We start from the raw sequence: 21545 nt of genomic DNA, 5'->3' as shown, positions 1-21545 counted from the left end.
CTCCCACCCTGGGTTGGGGGTAAAGAGGCATCTTACTCGTTCAGCTGGCTGCTCACCGGCCACCTGCTCACTGCTCTCGCCATGCACGCCTCTCCGCCGCCAGCCTGCTGGCCATTCATTGCGCCTCTCTGCTGCTTCCCTGCTGGTCACTCATTCGCCAGCTGACTGTCAGTCACATTCTGCCTCTCTGCTGTGACCACTGCACATCAGTCTCTCAGTGATTTTCAGCTCTTTTGCAGGCTGGGCAGAAACACTGCCCCATCTCAAGTGATTTTGGCTCTTCGCAGGCAGGGTAGAAACACAGTCCTACCACAACTGGTTTCAACTCTGATTGAGCAATTAAAATAACAAAAGAGGCTCCTAATGAAGCCTATTTAGCTCTATTCTTTGAACAGGGAGGAAGAACAGGTTAAGCCAGTCTAAAGAGGACCCCTGGGGGGTGGGAGAGGGGAGTTGTGCAGCCTCCTGGCCAGAACACCAGGACTTCTGTCTTTCCCTCCACCCCTTTACTTTCACAGAACTCTGATATTCAAGCCCCTGCTTAATGAGGTTCTTTCAACTGAGGGTGCCTTCCCTCATTTGGGACAGGTTAAGCACTGTCCTACTTTCCTGTATTCCTACAATTATTACAACATTGGTAACCATTTTCACTACCCCTGCATTCAGTACTAAGGTCATTTGTACCCAACACCAGCCAAAGTTGATCCTTTGACACAGCTGTAAATGATGAATATGTAAACAGCAGGAGCAAACTGTATTTAAATAAACACACCCATAGTCTCTTCCCTCCCAGCTAGCTGTCAGGGAAGCATTCATTCAGACCCTGCTTACAGGTACCATCTCCCATTTTGAACTCTCAAGTAAATTAATGTAAGTTTTAAGCTCTCATAATTTTTACACTATCCTTTTGCTGTAAATGTTCTCATAATGGGTGCTTTGTGTCTCTAATTTTTCTCTTTTGAGGGCCTGAAACCCTCCATTCCTTCTCCCTGTGCCTGACTCTCACCTCTGAAGTAGGATGAAATGCACAGTCTTTGAGGGAAATGGAGGTGGGAGATGGTTGTGTAATACAGAGACTCCTTGGCAATGGGCCCCCTGTTCTTTGCAAGCAGCTCTCACCTCAGATATGACAAACTCACTACACCAAACACATGTCTAACTGGATATTTATACATAAAGAGTAACGTGTAAAGTATCTACAGAAAGCTCTTCACTTGTCAAGACTCTCAATCCCACGTGAGGGGATGCTTTCATGAACATTTGGGTCCTGATTCTTGAGAAATCAGCCAGCTCTGCAACAGACTGAGCTTTGGAGGTTTGGGGGGGAATCTACTTTACTGGATAGGAAATATTGATAAGTGTAGACCCAGGTTTGATTTTATGATTTTGTTCTTTATTGCAACTAATTGTTTCCACCACTCTCTTGTTTCTAATTAAATCTTTATTCTTTCTTAAATAAACCTTCTTTTGCTTTACTATAAGTGCTCACAAATGCTGTGTGGGTTACAGGAGCAGTGGTTTAAGGTACAACTGGTGAACTGGAGCATACTGCACCTTTGGATCTGGAAATTCTGTGAGGAGCCAATGTCAGGGGCTGGATATCACAGGAAAATGATTCAAAAGAATTTGGGGTTTGGGGTTTGTTAACTTGCCTGGTGAAGGAAGGTCTGGCATTAGCCCAAAGAAGAATGCTGGCAATGCCAGAAGGCAACAAGGAGACCACAGTCCTGACTCCTGGGTAACCCAAGAACTGTCACAGGTACACATTTCTGGCTGATAACTGCTGAACATTTTAGCAGTTATTTAATTTTTCAGTGGCAGGATGATGGACTTCTGGATCTGTATAATTTCAATGATTCTATCTTGCAGATTCCTCTGCTCCAAGCATCAGCCAGATGGAATCACACAAACGTGACAAGAAGTGCTCCAAAAGGTGATCGTGCTTTTTCCATGATGTTCCAACCTCTGCCAGCCCAAGCATCAAGGGATTGAGTTAGGGGGGAAACTCCGAATCTCAACATATTTCATGGCCATTCTTGGGTCCTTCTGTTCTAAACCTAGTGTCCCTAGCCTTTTATTGTCTACTCACAAACATCTGACATTTTTTGAATATATTAGTTTTCCCCTGTGATCCCCTGCTATTACATAATAACCCCCCCCCCCAGTAAATTCAATCTAGGATTGCCCTGACTTGTAGAAAATGTGGTCTTTCAAACTCAAAAAACTTCAATTTTCTCCTCTTTCCCCCCAAGTGAAACTTATGTGAATTGTACAATTTCTGCGTTTCTTCCCAGTCCATTCCCTCCTTACCCAGTTCAGCATGCTCATGTACTAGGTATGTAGTTATGAAGTTACAGAGGGCTGAATTTTCCTAGCAGTATAGAAGGAAATCGTAAATGAAACTCCCTAAAGCTGTTATGAGAGTTGTGACTGTATCTCCCCATGAAGAGCATCAACACAGTGAGAATTGGGTTAAAGGCCTATAATCTGAAATGTTTCCTGTGAGGCTGCACATAAACATTATACCATTGAGCAGGTGCCAGGACACTTTGCATCCTACAGATGTTTCCTATACAATGATGGGAGCAACATTCATATAATTAAAAAAGCCACTTTCATTCTAAGGTATCTACAACTTCCTAGAAAATATACACTATCAGCTGAAATGTCTCTATCTTGTTCTCAAGCCAAAGATGCATATTTGTAAATTTGGGAAAGAGCCCATTCAGTTGGTTGTGTGTTATTTCAGCATGGTGGAAAACTGTTGATACTTTAAGGAATGTTTAAGATGATTTGTCTGTTTGTGATCAGCCATCTCAAAAATGGCTTTAATTTGTGGAACTTAGCACATATATCATTTTGAATGTGTGGTGGCAGAAGTGGAGTAGAGAACACATCCACTCTGATTAAACACCTACAACTTATGCAAAGTTAGCTATAAAATATCTTACTACAATACTGCTCAACTCCAATTTTAGATATTTTTATACATGTAAATATTTATAGAAAACGTTTCTACATACAGCTGATTTTTATGCAAAAGCTCTCTGATAAGTGATACACACTTTAGTTTCCAACATTAATATTTATCATGATAGGTTATTGGTATAAAACATCAGTATACCTGCAATTTCTTCTAAAGAATTAGCTCTCATGTCCAGTAGAACTGTACCATTCAGGATACAACTTCTCAACTCAAACAAGCTATGAAGTGACAGAGTGGCAACGTATGGTTTGCTCCATCTCTCTCCACCATCCTCTACATCTTCTTCAAACTTCAACCATCTATGCAAACAAACAGCTTAGTAAGCCTTTATATATAGGAAATGAAAAGTGAGTTATTTTCATGCATATTCAATGGACACTATCAAATATTTTGTTTGGTTTTATTTTACTCTCTGTTGTTTGCAGGAAACATGAGAACATTCCCTCCCCGCCAGCAATTTTGTCCCATACCATTTGTTGAACATTTATTTCATCCTGAGAGTTGAAGGGGAAAGCAGATAAAAAATAACATAACATGTTTTGTTTTGTGCAACTTTGGATAATGACCTGTCATGGCTAAAACTGCTTTGTGTGTCAGAATCATTGATAATGTAGGTCAGAAAAACTCTGGGAATGTGTAGTGGTAAAGTACTGCTACAGAATCAATATAAATCCTTGAAAAAAGTAAACTGAAAAAAAAAACCCAGAAATTCCATCATGTAGAGCGATACTAACACTCAACAGAACAGATCTCTGGTACTTGAGCTAATGAAGTAACTGGTAGCAATAGTAGGCTGTTATACTCTACATAGCCCAGGCACAAGAGAGGGATGAGACATATGCTTTGTCAGTGCATTCACGACTATTTGCTGGCAGCAGAAGAATGTAGGGACTCAGGACTTCTGGGTTCATTTTCAAGTTTTGGAACAGTTCATGCTCTAGTGGTTATATACTCTTCTGCCCATGTCCCCCTGCCAAACCTGCCTCTGCCCCCCATTCCTGTCTGTCCTGCCCCAGCCCCACTTTGTTCCTATACATCATCCCATCCCCCTACACACACACAGACAGCTCCTGCTCCCTCTCCCCCTGTTCCTATCTACTACCCACTTTGCTCCTATCCAACCCCAACCCAGGCTCCTACCTTCCACCCTCTTCTCCTATCCAACTCTCCCAGGTCCTGCCCTCCACTACCTCTGGTTCTATCCACCACCCAATGCCTTGGCTCCTGCCCCCTCTCTTTCTTCTGCTGTCCAACTCCCCCAACTCATGCCTCACTCCCTCTCTGGTCCTTCACATCTCCATTCCCTGGCTCCTGCTCTAGTCTCCCTCTGCACCTATATGCCCCTCCAACCTCCTCCTCTCCCTCTGCTCCTATCCAACTCCTGTCCCACTCCCCACCTCCACTGACCACCGCATCCCAGATCTTGCAATCCATTCGTCTCCTCCCTCCATGCCCTCCCCACACCTCACTCCTCACGCTTACCCCTCTACATTCCAGTCAAGTCACTCCCTCTTTCTCCTCTATGCTGCCTGGTCACCAGCAAAGCAGAGGAAACAGTCTCCCTGCATATAGTTACAGTATACTTTGTCACAGTGGCTCACATCAGCCAATAGCAGCATTTGCAGAGAAAGTCCTGCTCAGCCCTCTGCACCTTCAGGCTGGACCATGCAAAGTACAGAGGAAATAGTCACAGAACTTAACTTCTAAACTTTAACAAGTCTCTACTGAGCATATGCAAGGTGGGATTTTCCAAAGGCTTAAAACTTGGCCAAATTTGAGTGGATTTCCACATGGACAGCAAAACTTACATCTCTGACACAAAGAGTGTACCCCAGCCAAATTTAAACTACTTTGCTCAAAAGAACAGAGGTACCAGACCTTCTCAATGAAATGACTAAGAATTTTTTAACACGGGCAAAAATGTTTCCTCTAATTTCATTCTTGAGAGCACCTGAACTATTTTAGCTGAAACTTTTCAAACAAAATTCAGCCTGAGGCAGACACCTAGTATGGGAAATTTCAGCCAGAATGGTTAGAGTTTGGGAAAGTTATAAGAAACTGAAAATATGGAAAGTATTAGCCAACACTATCAGCTCTGCCTATAAGAAGAAAGTCTGGACAAGAGACAAGAAACTAGTAAACACTTTAGGGGAAAAAAAGTCCTAGACTGCTACACTATCTCTCCCCAAAACACTCTGTTAGCCATCTAATGAAAATTTGAATTGCACATCCGCATTTTTTTTAATATATATAAACAGCCAAATTCTCTGCTGGTTTCACTGTAATTACTTCAGTGGAGTGACACCAGAAGAAAATATGACCCAAACTCTCTCCGTACTACATGACATTCTATTTTGTCATTAGTCTTATAAATAAGAGTCCTATTTCCCCACTACCTTACACCTTGTATATAGACATAACAGAGTGCAAACTGAGGAGTGGGGAAGGAAGAGAGTGCGAAAGGCAGATCCTTGCTGCACCTCTTCCAAAAGAAGACCGCTCTTTGCAATATAAATTCTTTGTGAGGACCAACCACCCTAAAATGTTTTAAGAGTTTCCTGTGCCATGAAAAAGTTATTTGAAAAAGTTATGCAAAGCCTTCCTTTAACCAAACAAAACTAGTTTTTGGTGTCAGGATTCCCTGTGCTATCACTTGACTCCTAACTGAGGTGAGATTAACAAAGCATGCAGTTCTCAAGTGTTTGCATTAGTATATTCCACCGCAACACTACGAAGGGAGATTGGTTCTGAAGTTTAATGGAATAAAACCTGAAAAAGGAAACAGGCTATTTAATTTCATTTTCAAAATATCTTCTGTGCGTGAAATTCATCCTTGGGTCAATGGGGCTAATCCAGGGCCTATGTCTTATTTAATTCCCACTTAAACCTGTAATCACTTGAATGTTTCATGAGTCTTGGGCTGATGCTCTGTAGCTGGCTGAATTTCACAGACAGAAGTTATTCAGAAAATGAAACTGCCTGTTTTGTGTTTCAGGTCTCATCAGTTAAGCTCCTGATACAATCTTGGGGGAACCTGAAGTTAATTAGCTACTCCTGCTAGCTAGTGCTTCACTTGTAGAAACACTATTTGAAGCCAAGATACTATGTTTTGGAGTAAGCGTACCTGAGTGTTTCCTTCAACACTCAGTTAAATTGGGGGGATACTTTTAAAATTAAATGTCTAATGAGGATAGAGGAAAGGGGCTGAAAAGATCTATTTCTGTTCAAGAGGCCATAAAAATGATAACATTTGCAATTCTAGTTGCAGAGGTAGTGGTTTAATCATAACGTGGAAATTGAATGCAAACTATTCTGCTTCATGGCCTATCTTTGATCACCCAACACTTTCTCGTGAGTGCCCTAGGCAATGTTAATCTTCATATGATACCAGCCATGAGGTGGTGGTTTTCTACTGATTTTTTCTGCACCTAAGGATCAATATACTATTTTCTGAGACACAACCCACAGGCATCTATAGTATTCCAGGCTTTTGGTCTTCTGAGACACCTTTTCAAAATTAAATGCCAAACTCCCTTAAGGCCTGCATAGGACATGAAACAAAAACAGCATACACACAGAACATGATGTAAATTGAGTACACTCTTTGGCACGTTTCTCCTAAGTATGCCCTGGGCTGTTCAGCTTTCTATGTTTTCTGATTAAGGAATGGGTAGATGGGTAGTATTTGGTGTTCTCTATAATGAACATTGACTTGATAAAACAGGCTTGGTGACTTAGAACCAAACAACCCAAACACTAAAATGCCAATATTAACTATTATTTGTCATTATAAATTTGATGGATTCTATGACTTTACAGTTAGCGATTAGTCGCACATGATTATATCAAGGTACAGTTGACACTCTGTTTCACAACAGAATATTGTGTTAAGATTTCATTTTCAACTTGCAATTATTGCTTTTCTAGATGAGTCCAAAGCAATGGTTTTCAAACAAGTGTACTTTTCCAACACAAAATTACACCAATTGAATCAAACACTGTCAGAAAAAATCATATGATGTGGTAAAACTTGATGTGAAAACTGTAATATTCCATATTCCCTGGGATTGGCGAAACTCTTCATAACATATTTGAGATCAGATTTAGCATTCTATACTGCATGTTCAATCACATTCTGCCTGGTGTCTTTTGCTTTCAGAGTATCTAATGAAAACTAGTTTGCCCTTTGTCTCTTTTATAACTAGTCTGCAGTTTAGGAAGACCTGCATTTTGCGTTGGTCCTTCTCGTTATATAATGGCATCAAAAATATTTCAGATTATATCTCCTATCTCTTAGAATCTTCTTTTGTAAATCAGTATCTCCCTGTAATGATGTATCCAGAAATAAACTCAATAGCCTAGGCACAGTCACACGAGAACTATATCAGAAGAGACTTTTACCTCTACTCAATGAAGTGGTGCCTCTGCGTTTGCTGCCCTATTACATCAGATACTCATTCTAATCTGTTGTCCAAGACACTTTTAACATTACTGCTTTCCAGGATTCTTCTTCCTGGATATTTACATTTTGGGTGGTTTATTTAAGAACATAAGAACAGCCGTACTGGGTCAGACCAAAGGTCCATCTTGCCCAGTATCCTGTCTTCCGACAGTGGCCAGTGCCAGGTGCCCAGAGGGAATGAACAGAACAGGTTATCATCAAGTGACCCATCCCCTGTCGCTCATTCCCAGCTTCTGGCAAACAGAGGCTAGGGACACCATGCCTGCCCATCCTGGCTAATAGCCATTGATGGACTCATCCTCCATTAATTTATCTAGTTCTTTTTTTAACCCTGTTATGGTCTTGGCCTTCACAACATCCTCTGGCAAGAAGTTCCACAGGTTGACTGTGTGTTGTGTGAAGAAATACTTCCTTTTATTTGTTTCAAACCTGCTGCCTATTAATTTCATTTGGTGAATCCCTAGTCCTTGTGTTATGAGAATTAGTAAATAACACTTCCTTATCTACTTTCTCTACACCAGTCATGATTTTATAGACCTCAATCATATCTCCCCTTAGCCATCTCTTTTCCAAGCTGAAAAGCCCCAGTCTTATTAATCTCTCCTCATACGGAAGCTATTCCATACCCCTAATAATTTTTGTTGCCCTTTTCTGAACCTTTTCCAATTCCAATATATCGTTTTTGAGATGGGGCGGCCACATCTGCACACACTACTCAAGATGTGGGCGTACCATGGATTTATATAGAGGCAACATGGTATTTTCTGTCCTATTATCTACTCCTTTCTTAATTATTCCCAGCATTCTGTTTGGTTTTTTGACTGCCACTGCACATTGAGTGGATGTTTTCAGAGAACTATCCACAATGACTCCAAGATCTCTTTCTTGGGTGGGAACAGCTAATTTAGATCCCATCATTTTATATGTATAGTTGGGATTATGCTTTCCAATGTGCATTACTTCGCATTTATCAACATTAAATTTCATCTGCCATTTTGTTGCCCAGTCACCCACTTTTGAGAGATCCTTTTGTAGCTCTTCTCAGTCTGCCTGTGTCTTCACTATCTTTAGTAATGTTGTATCATCTGCAAATTTTGCCACCTCACTGTTCACCCCTGTGTCATTTACCATTGTGTCATTATTCTATGTGTCTGGTCTTTCAGCAGTTTTCCATATATGTCAGTGATCGTATCCAAGTCAATCTGTTTTTAGTACTAAAAATATTTGTATGAAAACATGATCTTTATTTCTTAAGATTTCATCTTGCACTACTAGTTAATTGTTCTGATGCATGCTACAGTAGCACAACACTGCTGATGCCATTCTCTGAGTGGAGTGTCCCATCTCTTCTAAGAAATGCTTCCTGAATTGGTTTTCTTCTCTATATTTTGAGTTGGATACACTACCTCATGTGATACTTGTTAACCATGTTGGGAGATTATTACTTAAAACAAGGAATAAGCATCAGTAACAGAAACTCTAAAAGGAAAAAAGACCTAATCTTTATGCAAATGTATCTGGTGGAGTTTTTTTTTTTAAAAAGGAAAAGGGCAGATAATAATCCAGAGTTGGGTCTTTATCAAGCCCCTGACTTTATCGCCAAACTTCAGGAACATAAAAGGTTTAGAAATCCTAACCCAGGCCTGGATCCAAGTTTTCCCATTCTTTTATAGTGGGCTGAATAAAAACAGAAATACAAATTTTGGAGTGTTCAAAATCCACGCTCAGTTTTTGCAGCTTGACACTTTCTTTAGCTGTGGGAGGTGGGTGGGGGAAGAAATGTATGACCTCTCCTACAGGTCATTGACTGATAAAATAAAATACTTCAAGAGTTTCTCCAATGGTGACATTCTGTTATAGAACCAAAGGGTTAAACAGGACTGTCCAATTTTTTAAAAAAAACTATCACTGTTTTTTAAATGTATCGGGTATTTTGTACATAGTATAACATGAAATAGAGCATATGAACACTTTGTAGTATTCTTTGCCATAACTTTTTAGTGCAAAATATCAGGCTTATGGGGTCCAGTAATATCTGTTTCAGAGCTTGCTGTGTCTCCCCAAGCATTCATTCACTTGCAACCTGCCTGACTAGCACAGGCATCATAATCCTACATATTATACCTGTTTCAGCATGAACTTTTGCCAATGTTAATTTGAAAATGAACCAAAGAAAATAAACTGCTTAGAGACAAACTGGAAGTGACAAAGGGAGACAAGTTGTGTGACCTCATGTCTTTGAAAGGAAGTGTAGACCATTTGCAGAAAGTGGGTTTTTATTTTGCCCTACCAGTGATTATCACTTGGCATTCGTGTCATAACCAATACACCTGTTAGCTACCCATCTCTCAAAACTATGGATGGGAAAATGGATGTGAATATAACAGAGATCATAATTTTCATCAAAAATTAAGCTAAATCTCTTCTGAAGATCTAAAAAGTTTGGTTAACTTCTTACCACACTGGTTTACCATATTCTGGTCAGTTCCAGAAGCAGAAGTGCTTTCATGAGAAAGGACTTTCTCCTGAGATTTCAACTACAAATAGGCAGACTAAAGAGATCTGAATAAGGCTCAGATAATCACCCAGATTTGGGGTGACCTTCTGAGGTTCAACCATGGGAAATCTAAATCACTGTCCCACTCAGCAATGCAGAAGACTGGTTCAATAGACTTGAACTTCGATAGCATTTATCAACATGCTGTTGCACTACTGTGTATATATTATAAGTCTAACTACCATCTCCAGGTTTGTTTCTTTATAAAGTGTGTGTAACACTGACAGACCCTGGTCGTCAGCAAGCAAGATTGAACCTGGGACCTCTGAAACTTAGTGCATGAGCCAAAAGCCACATGGCCCTTAGCTAAGGCTGTAGCAGACTCATTAATGTCTAAGTGGTCTTGGTGCCATTAAAAGGGATAAAATACCACATCCAGGGGGTGTGTGGGTTACATACTTCCCCTAGCTGAGGAAGCACATCCCGACCTCCAGAGACTTCCCAGTTGATATCCTGGACGAGCCCCCACTTGTAACACCGACAGACCCCAGTGAGCGGGATCAAACCTGGGACCTCTGGAGCTAAATGCACGAGCCACTACTGCATGAGCTAAAAGCCATATGACTATTAGCTAAAGCTATAGCAGACTCATTAATCGTTAAGTGGTTTTGGTGCTACTAGAGAGGACACCACATCCAGGAGGTCTGTGGGTCACAGGTGCACTAAGTACTTTTATAGGACAGCAACTATAAATCAAGCATTCTGTACACAATAGTACAGCCAGGTCATCTGTGCAAATTATTCTATTAGTAACATTGAATGTCATTTACCAAAAGGATACATTTCTGCTTCTTTATCATCATTAAAGGGGCAAAATGGATCACTTTAGGGCTGACACAAGAGATTCCTGATTTCACCAAATGTTCACAAATGTTCTGTTTACTTTATGATGTTTTAATTCCTGTATATGTTTGATTTCTAAATAATAGCACATAATTATTGTTGCAATGTGGCCTGTTACAAAAAAGAAATAATCCAATTATTTATGTTTAATAATATAGTTAAATGGTTAGTATACCAAACCATTATTAACCATAAAAAACGTTCTGTATGAATAATATTGTATTGATGGGCTCATTAGGATTGGAATCTGCCTTTGAGACAACACAACTGAGCCTTTGCCACTTTAAATCCTCACAGCAGCTTGCTAACTCCTTTCCCTCTGTTTAGATAAATCTGTTCTGTTCTTCCCAGAGATACTGAGCTTCAGCCAAATCTTATCCACACTCCTCTTCAATAGCTGCTACCATTTTGGCTAACTGAGCAGCAAATGTCTCAATGAATCTTACACCGCTTGCACACAACATTTATAAAAGGTTCCAGAATAATGACTGTGCATGCAGGCTCCATCAAATGGAATTGCAGAAGGGTCCAGACATATTGCACCAGAGATTCACCACACCTCCTCTTGGTAAAATGCATATGTAACTATTTGATGCCTTGTTCTGTGCTCATTAAGGTCAACAGCGAAACTGCCATGGAATTTGATGGGAGCTGGACTGGGCTCTTGGTATTCCTTTTCTGGCTATTGATTACACAATAACTCTGTTAGCTGGTCTGTAAAGTACCTAGCACACTGATGGTATTATGCAAACAATAAATACACAATAACTCATGTTATAAAAGAAGATATTCTAAACAATTACATTAACACCAGAGTCACAAAATCCATCAGAAACACTGGCATTCTTATGCCATTCCTTTGTGGCAATATTACGAAGGAAAATCTTGACCACCACCTAACCCCCCATCTCTACAGACACAGAAGTCCCTAATCACAGTGAAACCAATGGAATTTTGCTTTGGCAAGGGTGAGGAACCAGCACCTCCCTGGGGCTTCTCACATCATTCGTACCCTATGCCCCTTGCATGCCATGGAGCTGTGTTCTTTGGAGTTTAGCTATGCCCAGTATTCAGGGGGTTGAGGGTGAGCTGAGGAGGCAATAGAGGGACTGGAGAATTTGCCACTATGCAAATCCACTAGTCCTTACCTATGAGCACGGAGAGAGCAGGAGCTTCAACAGCTACCACAAGCACTGCAGATACAGCAACCGCTAAGAGGCATTCCCTGATTTGAAGGGAAGGATTCCTCCCCTTCCTGACTCCTACAAGGCAATAAGTCCTAGTGGACAGAGGACTGGACTGGGACTTGGCAGACCTGGATTCTATTCCTGGCTCTGCCACTGACCTGTTGGGTGACTGTAGGCGAGTCACTTCCTCTCTCTGTGCCTGATTCCCCATCTGTAAAAGGGGGGTGACAATACTGACTTCCTTTGCAAGGCACTTTGAGATCAGCTGGTGAAAAGTGCTCTATATATTAATTTTACTACTACAACTACAGTTGTCTCCAGAACAGAGCTTACTTACTGGAACTGAATGCTGGATCAAGGATTTACTCTAAAAGCCTATTGTTCCAGGATTAGTGATGTATTCAGTAATATGTAATACCTACTCCACTTCATTACACTTATTCGTTTACTAGTGTGTATTGTGACAAAGCCCTGTCCTTGCCTCCATGGGTCCCGCGTTTCCTGGCGGATTTCGCTAGCCTCAGAGGCTCACTGTGACCCTCCACGTAACCCTTCTCTCTCTAGAGACAAGGATCACAGTCTACTGAGCCATTTTCATCATAAGCCAGCAAGGGAGGTGAGGAGAAGTTATCCTTCCTTGCACAGTCTCTGTTGTCTCCCAGTCTCAGTGATTAATCAGGGGGCAAAGGTAGGGGGGGAGCCCGGGCCCACCCTCTACTCCGGACTCCAGCCCAGGGACCCTGATAGTATCAGCTATGGTAGCTGACCTATTAGAAACATGACATGTACAATTCCCTGGGCTACTTGCCCCACAGCAGCCCTCACTTCCTCAAGCTCCACTTCACCCTTATCTCAGGGCCTCCTTCCTTCTGCCTGATATGGTGTGTGCTACTCAGTCTCTCCAACAGCACAACTTCCTTCCACAGCTCCTGACATGCACACCCACCTGACTAACTGGGAGGCTTTTAACTAGTTTCAGCCAGCCCCTGATTGGCTTCAGGTGTCCTAATCAACCTAGCATTCTCCCTGCCTTCTGGAAAGTTCTGAATTGGCCCCAGGTGTCTTAATTGACCTGGAGCAGCTTCCATTTCACTTAACCTGGTACCAGGGATTTGTTTAGCCTGGAGCTAATATATCTATCTCCCACTACTTTTCTATAGCCATCCAGCCTTGCCCCGTCACAGTATGTACAATACAAAATGTGCTTTCTTATCTACTGTGAAGAGGAAGGAAGACAATTAAAATAGACATATGATAGATCAAATTAAATGGATGTTTCTTTTATTTCAGCTATTTATTTGGAATTCTGTCTTGATTATAAGATTATGTTAAATTAAAATCAGAATAATTTCTAAGAAACATACTTCTGTAATGCTTCCCAGAAGACATTCCTATTCCACTTCCCTGCTGAAAAATTCTGTAACTATAAACAGAATTGATTTTTTTTTCTTCAAGATATAAACCATCTTTAATTAGTATGAGTAAAATGAAGACCTTTTGAAAAAAAAGATAAATTATATTTTCTTTCTTTGACTGTGAATATGAATATTTTAGGACCCAGAGAACATCAATTTTGTGGTGTAATCTACTGTAGTCCATGGAAAAAAGCATATGAACTGATTGAGGATGCCCCCTGCATGTGGACACAAAAATGGAGGAGAAGGGAACAAGGAACCTGTCCTTCTGTGCCCCTCCGAGCTTACACAATTGCAGCGAGGTCACAGGGATGAGTGACTGCTCTTGGCCCTTGGGAACACCACCACCTGGGTAGTCCTCCAATAGATAGATTCCTCAGTTGATCAATTCAGCCAAAGTTACAGGCTATTTCATCCACCAAGGCCATATTGAAGTCACAGATCTGGCCCAATATCTCTGGGCACTCTGGCACCTTCCATGAACACTAAACAAATTAGTGGCAGTTATCTAAAGGAAGAGAGTGTAGAGATTCCAAGGAGAAAAATGGTAAGCCCCAAAATCCAGATTTGTTGGAAATGTAATGCCCCATTGAAACCAGGTATATAGTAAGTGACTCCCACACTTAGAAGCCCGAGGAAGAAAAACAAGCAGTTATGTAATTGATATTCAGTTAATGTCTTTCAGCAGAGAAAAAATCTGGGCAGACATTCTTTCCACATTTTAATTCTGCAGAAGTGAAATGATCTAACATTGAATATTCAAAGTCTCCAGAGCATCTGCTCATTAAAGGTTGGACTCTGTGAATATTTGAGTTTATCTTAAGTTTAATTTGGCTACGGTAATGTTATTCCCTCTCTCCTGTGATCTTTTAATAAAGAGGCCAACTCATGGATTTCTCAAGGATATGTTCCTGGTTGTGTAAGTTTAAAAATACTTTAAATATAAAAATGATGGGCTAAAATATGAATAAAAGGGTCTACTTAATTACTATAAGTAATAGATTTTTTTTGTTTACGTCAGTTCTTTCATTCAATTTTCATTCTGACCTATATATGTTAAATCCAGATGAAAACATCTGGGTCTTAAGGAATGACAGATACTGTGGCAATACTAGTTATACAAGGATTTAAATGATTTTTTTGTTTGTTTAAGCTTTGTATCCAAAATCCATTCCTGGGCCTGCTACAGCTTTGAAATGTCTCACCACACTTTCAGTGACCATCAGTTACTGACAAAAACACCTCCTGAAAATACTTACCTTGCTGTCTCTCTCCATTCAGCATCCTCTCCTTCACGCCAGCAAATCTCATCAAGTTCAGTAAAGAGGTCATGAGGAATGTGTTCCTCATCATCATCCTCTGTTCCAAGAATAAACTGTACTCTTTGTGATGGGGTGTCTGGGGGGGGAAACACAAATATCATCAAAAAACATAGACAGCAGGGACTGTGATTGGACCGAATTACTAATCTGCATTTTTTCAGCAAGGATTAAATGCAAAATGATTTTACATTAGTGGGAACAGTCATTTGTATGCCTTCAGTAAGCAAATGACTGGAATTTGATGAGATTATTCAGCTGTCTCTTATCCAGATAATTAACCTTCACAAACAAGTATTGTAATACATAAAATAATCACACATCTTGTCAGTTCAGTCATGCTTTAACTCATGCTCTATGAACTGTAGAGCACACAGCACTTTACTATTAAGATCTGTTTATTCCATCTAAATTACCTGTATTCTAATTCAATAAATATATCCAAAACAGACAAACACATTTTTTTCACAATGTGAAGTATACAGATACTTACAAATGTGATTTAATGATGTCTCACCCAGCCTAACAGGGTAAAATAAACCACAGGTACTGCTAAGTGTCAGACAAGCTAACTACTGTGGACTGATTTTTAATGTACAAATTTAACTCAGTTCACAAAGTCGGGGTACTATATTTGCATTCATTTTTTCCATTAAACTTCTATTGATAGGTCCCAAAAGAAAATACCCTCCATGAATTTCAAATCTCTCACTATTCACTGACATAAATTGTCCTGTTGGACCTGCCTAAATAGTTAGAAACAACATATAGAGAGAGAGACACAGACAGAAGGCGGGCTAGAATAGTAAGAATAATTGATGCCATTCCAACAGTTCTTTTTCCTATCTATTCTTGACTTGCCCATTTCTTATCCTCTCTTCCTGCTCTCCTCCCTTCACACCACCTTTTCCCTTCTTTCTTTTCCCCTATGATCTTCTCCTCACTGTCCAATCAGCTGCTACATTGTCTCAGAGACAGACTGCTCTTCCCTTATGACTGGTGCTTTGAAATATGAGAGAAAACTCAGGCAGTCACAGTGCACTTGACTTAAGTCATGGTGCACATGTTTGCATACTACAGTTTTATTGGTTCAAATGCTGTAACGGTCTTAAAATCCATTTTTGATAAAATCCAAATCTCAAATCATACAACTGTGGATGGCATCCAATATCTCCAGAAATGTATAGTTACGGTTTCTGCCAATGTACTTCACAGCTGAAAGAACAACCAAGAATCCTTTGTGAGTGACTGTAGGAGCCATGCTGCTAGTCAACTGAAAAATAGAGTAGCAGACACGCTGCTGCATTGGTGCTGGAACTAGGGGTACTGGGAGTGCTGCACACCCCCTGCCTTGAAGTGGTTTCCATTATATGCAGGGTTTGCAGAAGGGTTCAATGGCTCTCAGCACCCCCACTATATAAATTGTTCCAGTCCCCCTGTCTTGCTGTGCCTGGGGTGCAGTCTGACTGAAACATTACTTTACCACTTCATTCTGGGGTTAAGCAACACTAGCTCTCCCAGGCTGCTCTCCCGTCCTGTGAAAGTTTAGTCTTTCTGATAAGGTGGCACTTAACCAAAAAGCACAGAGAACAAAGTGCTGATCAGAGGTGCTGAAGGAGTCCAGTGGTGTGGTAGGCTGAATTCAGCTATAGAGATACCCACTTCTGCGGCACCAATGCCATAGCTACCAAACAGAGCAGCAACACTTGTGACATATTTCATAAGTGAGAACATGTTGTCATTTCCTAAGGGTATAAATTTCCCCAAACGTAGTGTGAGCAGGTGTGAGGGGGAGGCAGGAGCCTAGCTTTCAGAAGCCGGTGGAAGTTGTTGAGGGAGCAAGGGGCAGTTCAGGAAAGTCAGGGTGAAAGATAGGGAGAGTCTGGGAGAGCCAGGGCCTGGGAGACCGTGGGGGGATGGGAAAACTGAAGGGTGCAGAATTGTTTTTTGTGGGGTCTTTGAAGATCTGGAGCAACCTCCTCCATTCTGCCCCTGCTCCTCATTATCTTTTTCTCTTTCTTCTTTCAGCCCCTGCCTTCCTATTCTGCATCTTAGGCCATCCTCTGACCCTACCCTGCATGTCCCCAATCGTGTGCCCATCCTTCCAGTCCCAGTCTCTGCCCCCATCTTACACTCCCATTCTCCATCACACCTTTTGAGCCTCCTCATCTCCCTTGCTGGTTGGCCACTGGAGCAGCCTCCTCTGCCTCCTCTTAGTTGTTCCATGTGGTCTGTCCTCAGGAGGGAGAGAGAGAGCAGAAGAAGAGAGGCAGATTAGCTGCCTCCAATTCTTCTGCCTAACAATCCGCAGGAGCCAGGAAGGTAAACTGTGGGGGATCCTTGCAACCCTGCTGAATGCAAGTCATAGGACAGCTGACAACCAAGTCTCTCCCTTCCTCTCTTTGAGAAAGGCTCTCTCCAGAATTAGGAACTCCGTGGGTCCTATTGGGAGGAGAGGGCGTGACCACTGTTATGCTCTGATGCATCCCAGAACAGCAATCCCAAATCATAAGGAAATCAAAGCAAGACATGCTAGTTGGTGGTCAATCAAAACATGTAATTACCACAAATCTATTAAGTCTGAACAAAAATCATAACAGTCCAAATGGCAGATATGTAATAGCAGGCCCTGGGTAACTGCACACACCCAGTGCTACGTGTGTGCACACACAGGCATGCAAACTAGAACACTGAGTTTAGGAAGCAGGAAACCAACAGGAAGAGGGAGCAGGAAGCAATAAGCAGAAAGGCAACAAGCAAGTCATCACAACCCCACTGAGGGTGGGTGGATGGGAAACTGGGCCAGGGGAAGGGGGCAATCCACTAATACATCATTTTCCTACCAGCCCCAAAGAGACTCCCAAGAGAAGAGAATATAGTCCAGTGGTTCTCAAACTTATTTGATCATGCCCACCTTCTTTGCATCTGCAGTAGCTTACGCCTCCTCCCCTCCCCGCTTTGGGCACCCGGTCAGCAGCTGCTGCTTTTCTGCCAGCCAGCTCTGAAGGCAGAGTGGAGAACGGTGGCTGCTGGTCGGATGCCCAGCTCTGAAGGTAGCACCACCAGCAGCAGCAGTGCAGAAGTAAGGGTGGCAATACTTTGCCACCCTTAGTTTCTCTACTGCTTCTGCTGTCTTCAGAGCTGGGCGCCCGACCAGCAGCCGCTAATCTACGGTCACCCAGCTCTGAATGTGCACAGTACCCTTTTTCCCCCTAAAGCTTCTCACCCCTCCCCCCCGCCACACACAGAATACATTCCACACCCCCTGCACCCCAGTTTGAGAAGCTCTGATACAGTCCCAACCTTTAAGCCAATAGAGCTGCACTGACAGGGAGCATAAGAGTGGGGGGAAATGTGCATGATGAGCCTGACCTATTTCCAATCCCTGGGAATCCAGGGGCTTTGTGGGCTGGGTCTGAATGCTGTCTGGGGAAGGGGAGATGATGTGTGGGGAACTCTGTGAAGTACTCTTTGGAGTTTTCCTCTCTTCTAACCACTACCACTTGGCTAGGTCTTTTCCTCTGCATGTGGAAAACTGTTGTTGCATGTCGTAAGCTCCCTTCACTACTGTAACCAGGAATATAAAGTGGGCAGAATTTATTTTCTGTAAATTGTCATATATTGCACTGCACAATTGTGTTGTATAGTGTACTGTCCCGAACAGCAAATGAAATGAAGCACTAAAAATAGCTCATTTCTGTGAAATCCATATAGACAAAGTGTGATTAAAATCCTCCAGAGGACGTATGTTTAGCACATGGTAGAATCCAAAAATTGCTGCTAAATGTACTTCTGAGTTATTTGTAGCTCTGTGTTTTGGTTAGCAGAAATTGTCAGCTGCATTATTCAGCAAATGCATTGTGTTATACCTGTATTTATTTGTGACCATTTTCTCTTTCACTAAACAGAGCTTTAGAGAGTCAGGAAAGTCCAGCAGGGGCACTCAAAGTTTGTGCCAGTGGGTTTGCTACTGACATCTTGCCAGGACCCAGTGGGCAATGCCTACTTTGCAGGTAAATATTATATTCTTAAATTAATTCACAGAACTGTAATGGTACTCGTCTCTTCCTTGACACAGGAACACAGAATTGGGTTTTGGTTTGTTTATGTTTGAGTTCACTAGTTATAAAAATTTACAGTTCACCAGCTTTGCCCTTCCCTGGCATTTACAAGTATTGGGATGCCATGGACCATAGTTTAGAAAGTGACAAGTCCACTTTTATCTCATCAGCTCAAGCAAAAAAGTGAGTTCAATGGCTAACACATACTACTGGAGAATAAAAGTAAATATAACAGGGAGGCTTAATCTTCCAGTGCAAGTATTTGTTTGAGACAAAAGATAAATGTGTGTTTTTATGTAACTAGAGTGAGAGAACATGGAAAGCAAGCTGCTTTTCAAGAGAGATTGTCTGTGGGAGAATCCCAGAACATCCAGTGCCAAGAACATCCAGTTCTCTTGATGAAACCAGCAGTAGAACTGATTTACACAACAGTTATGTTAAGTGATAATGAACAGTATTGTACCATAGAGCTCCGGCTTTCTGATAGTGTTATATACATAGAAATACATGTATTCAACATGGGAAGGAAATCAGAGATCAGAACAATACCTTACAGCAGGGGTGGGCAAACTTTCTGGCCCAAGGGACACATCTGGGTATGGAAATTGTATGGCGGGCCATGAATGCTCACAAAATTGGGAATTGGGGTGCGGGAGGGGGTGAGGATTCTGGCTGGGGGTGCGGGCTCTGGGGTGGGGTCAGAAATGAGTAGTTCAGGGTGCAGGAGGGTGCTCCAGGCTGGGGCAGAGGGGTTCGGAGGGCGGGAGGGGGATCAAGGCTGGGGCAGAGGGTTGGGGCGCAGGAGGAGGTCAGGAGTGCAGGCTCCAGGCGGCGCTTACCTCAAGCAGCTGAGGCACAGCCAGGCAGCCCTGTGCGCTGCCCTGTCCACAGGCATCACCCCTGCAGCTCCCATTGGCCGCGGTTCCTGGCCAATGGGAGCTGCGGGGACAGCACTTGGGGCGGAGGCAGCATGCGGAGACCCCTGGCTGCCCCTACGCGTAGGAGCTGGAGGGGGGATGTGCCACTGCTGCCGGGAGCCGCATGGAGTGGGGAAAGCCCTGGACCCCGCTGCCTGGCTGGAGTGCCGGAGAGGGGCAAGCCCCGGACCCTGCTCCCCAACGGGAGCTTAAGGGCCGGATTAAAACATCTGGAGGGCTGGATGCGGCCCCCGGGCCGTAGTTTGCCCACCCTTGTCTTACAGTGTGGTTATTAGAAAAGTGGCTGTGAAAATGGTACCTTACTGCTGTATTTGATTTGCTGCTACTGTGTCTTCTGAGTCACGCATGACTATTTTACGGACAGCAGTGAAGAACCTATAGAGATGAGGCAGAACAAACTGTGTTTTGTCTTTCTCATTAATACATCAGCAAAACTACTTGCTATGTTCTGACTCTTCATACTTTATTGTTGGTGATGATTTATAATAACGTCCCAAGCATGAAGAGCATAGTTTGATTTTCAGACACAAAGCTGAGCTGGAAATTGGAAAATTCATGTGGTTTGACTTGATGTGATTTTATGTAGAAGACAAAAATGAAGCAGATATTTTACCCAAATATCTTCAAATAGGAAAAGAATTAAGAGAGAGAAAATGAGAGATAACTAGAGACCATAACAGTATAAAAGAGCAAAACAACAAATGAAACCTGTCAGCCTTACTCACACAATTGACTTAACGTTACTAACATGAGTAAGAATTTGACTCTCATTAAAAGCAGCAACAATCTACAAATGCCAATGTATTTATGACATTTAAGGGGAAAAAACAAATAATACATGATTCAAAAACTGCATGAAAAGAAATTTCATTTCCATGTAGTCAAATTGTGGTAACACAATCCTTAGTGCAAAATGTGACTCCTGTAAGACAGGAAACTGTAAATTTCTTCTAGGCTGGGATAACAGAGATTTAATTTTAAATTTGATCAGTTTCACCTCCCATTTAAGTAAGCACAGTCAGCATTTTACTGTGAAAAGTAAATTAAATTGAAAAGTACATTAAAAAAACACAAGTTAGAGAAATGAGCAAGAATAATGGGGCCAATTTTTAAAATTATTATTTCTATCACTGCCATAAATGTGCATTACGCTTAATACCCAAACATGAAAAGACATGGAGTGTCCAGCTAGAACCAGGGAGGGGGACTCCGGGGTGGGAAGGCCATATGATATGAACCAGAGTGCAATGAACAGTATTAGTCCCTGCTAATGGACCATTCCAGTCAGCATAAGTTAAAGCAGCCCTGTAGCTACTCTAATGCATGTTGGCCCCCAGCTGCTCCCAGGATCTATGAGAGGAACAAAGGCTTAGAACCAACTTTGCCTCCCACCTCTTCAGCTGTGCTGAGCATGAGCCCAAGAATGCTTTATCCAGAAGAGTCTAACTGCACAGTGAAGGTGTAAATTAAGTCCACATGTGTAAGTAACTTTCAAAGATGTAAATCCAGGTTGGGACTCAGTGGTGCAGAATGGAAAACTGCAGAATGGAAATGCAGACACTTCTACGGACCTAGCATTCACTACTATGAATGGCCTCATTATGAAATTGCAACTGGGCCCTAAAACAGAAACCAGTTGCAGACACCAGGACTGGATAAGTCAAAAGGATATGACTGATAGTCCTGGAGCGCTGCATAACCCAGCTTGCAGAGGCCAACAGGGAAGTTGCTCACTGACACAGCTAAACACACTGGGCTGTATTGTGACCATCCCTTG

The 21545-nt window shown here is 42.1% G+C and overlaps 1 protein-coding gene across 7 annotated transcripts in view; it reads right to left on the bottom strand.

Annotated features, from left to right (window-relative positions):
- The window catches only part of SLC4A10 (solute carrier family 4 member 10), a 302756-nt gene that overhangs the window by 106603 nt on the left and 174608 nt on the right, over positions 1-21545 (bottom strand). For all 7 annotated transcript variants that reach the window (XM_074967434.1, XM_074967433.1, XM_074967431.1 and 4 more), the window contains 2 exons: positions 14710-14848; positions 3125-3285 (listed from right to left, as the gene is read on the bottom strand). In XM_074967434.1, the coding sequence (XP_074823535.1) occupies positions 3125-3285; positions 14710-14848 (300 nt within the window). The remainder of the gene's footprint in view (positions 1-3124; positions 3286-14709; positions 14849-21545) is intronic.

Source organism: Natator depressus, chromosome 11, assembly GCF_965152275.1.
Source record: "Natator depressus isolate rNatDep1 chromosome 11, rNatDep2.hap1, whole genome shotgun sequence".
Lineage (NCBI taxonomy): Eukaryota > Metazoa > Chordata > Testudines > Cheloniidae > Natator > Natator depressus.
Note: the sequence above shows the minus strand (reverse complement) of the source record. Positions and strands in the feature narration are given on the sequence as shown.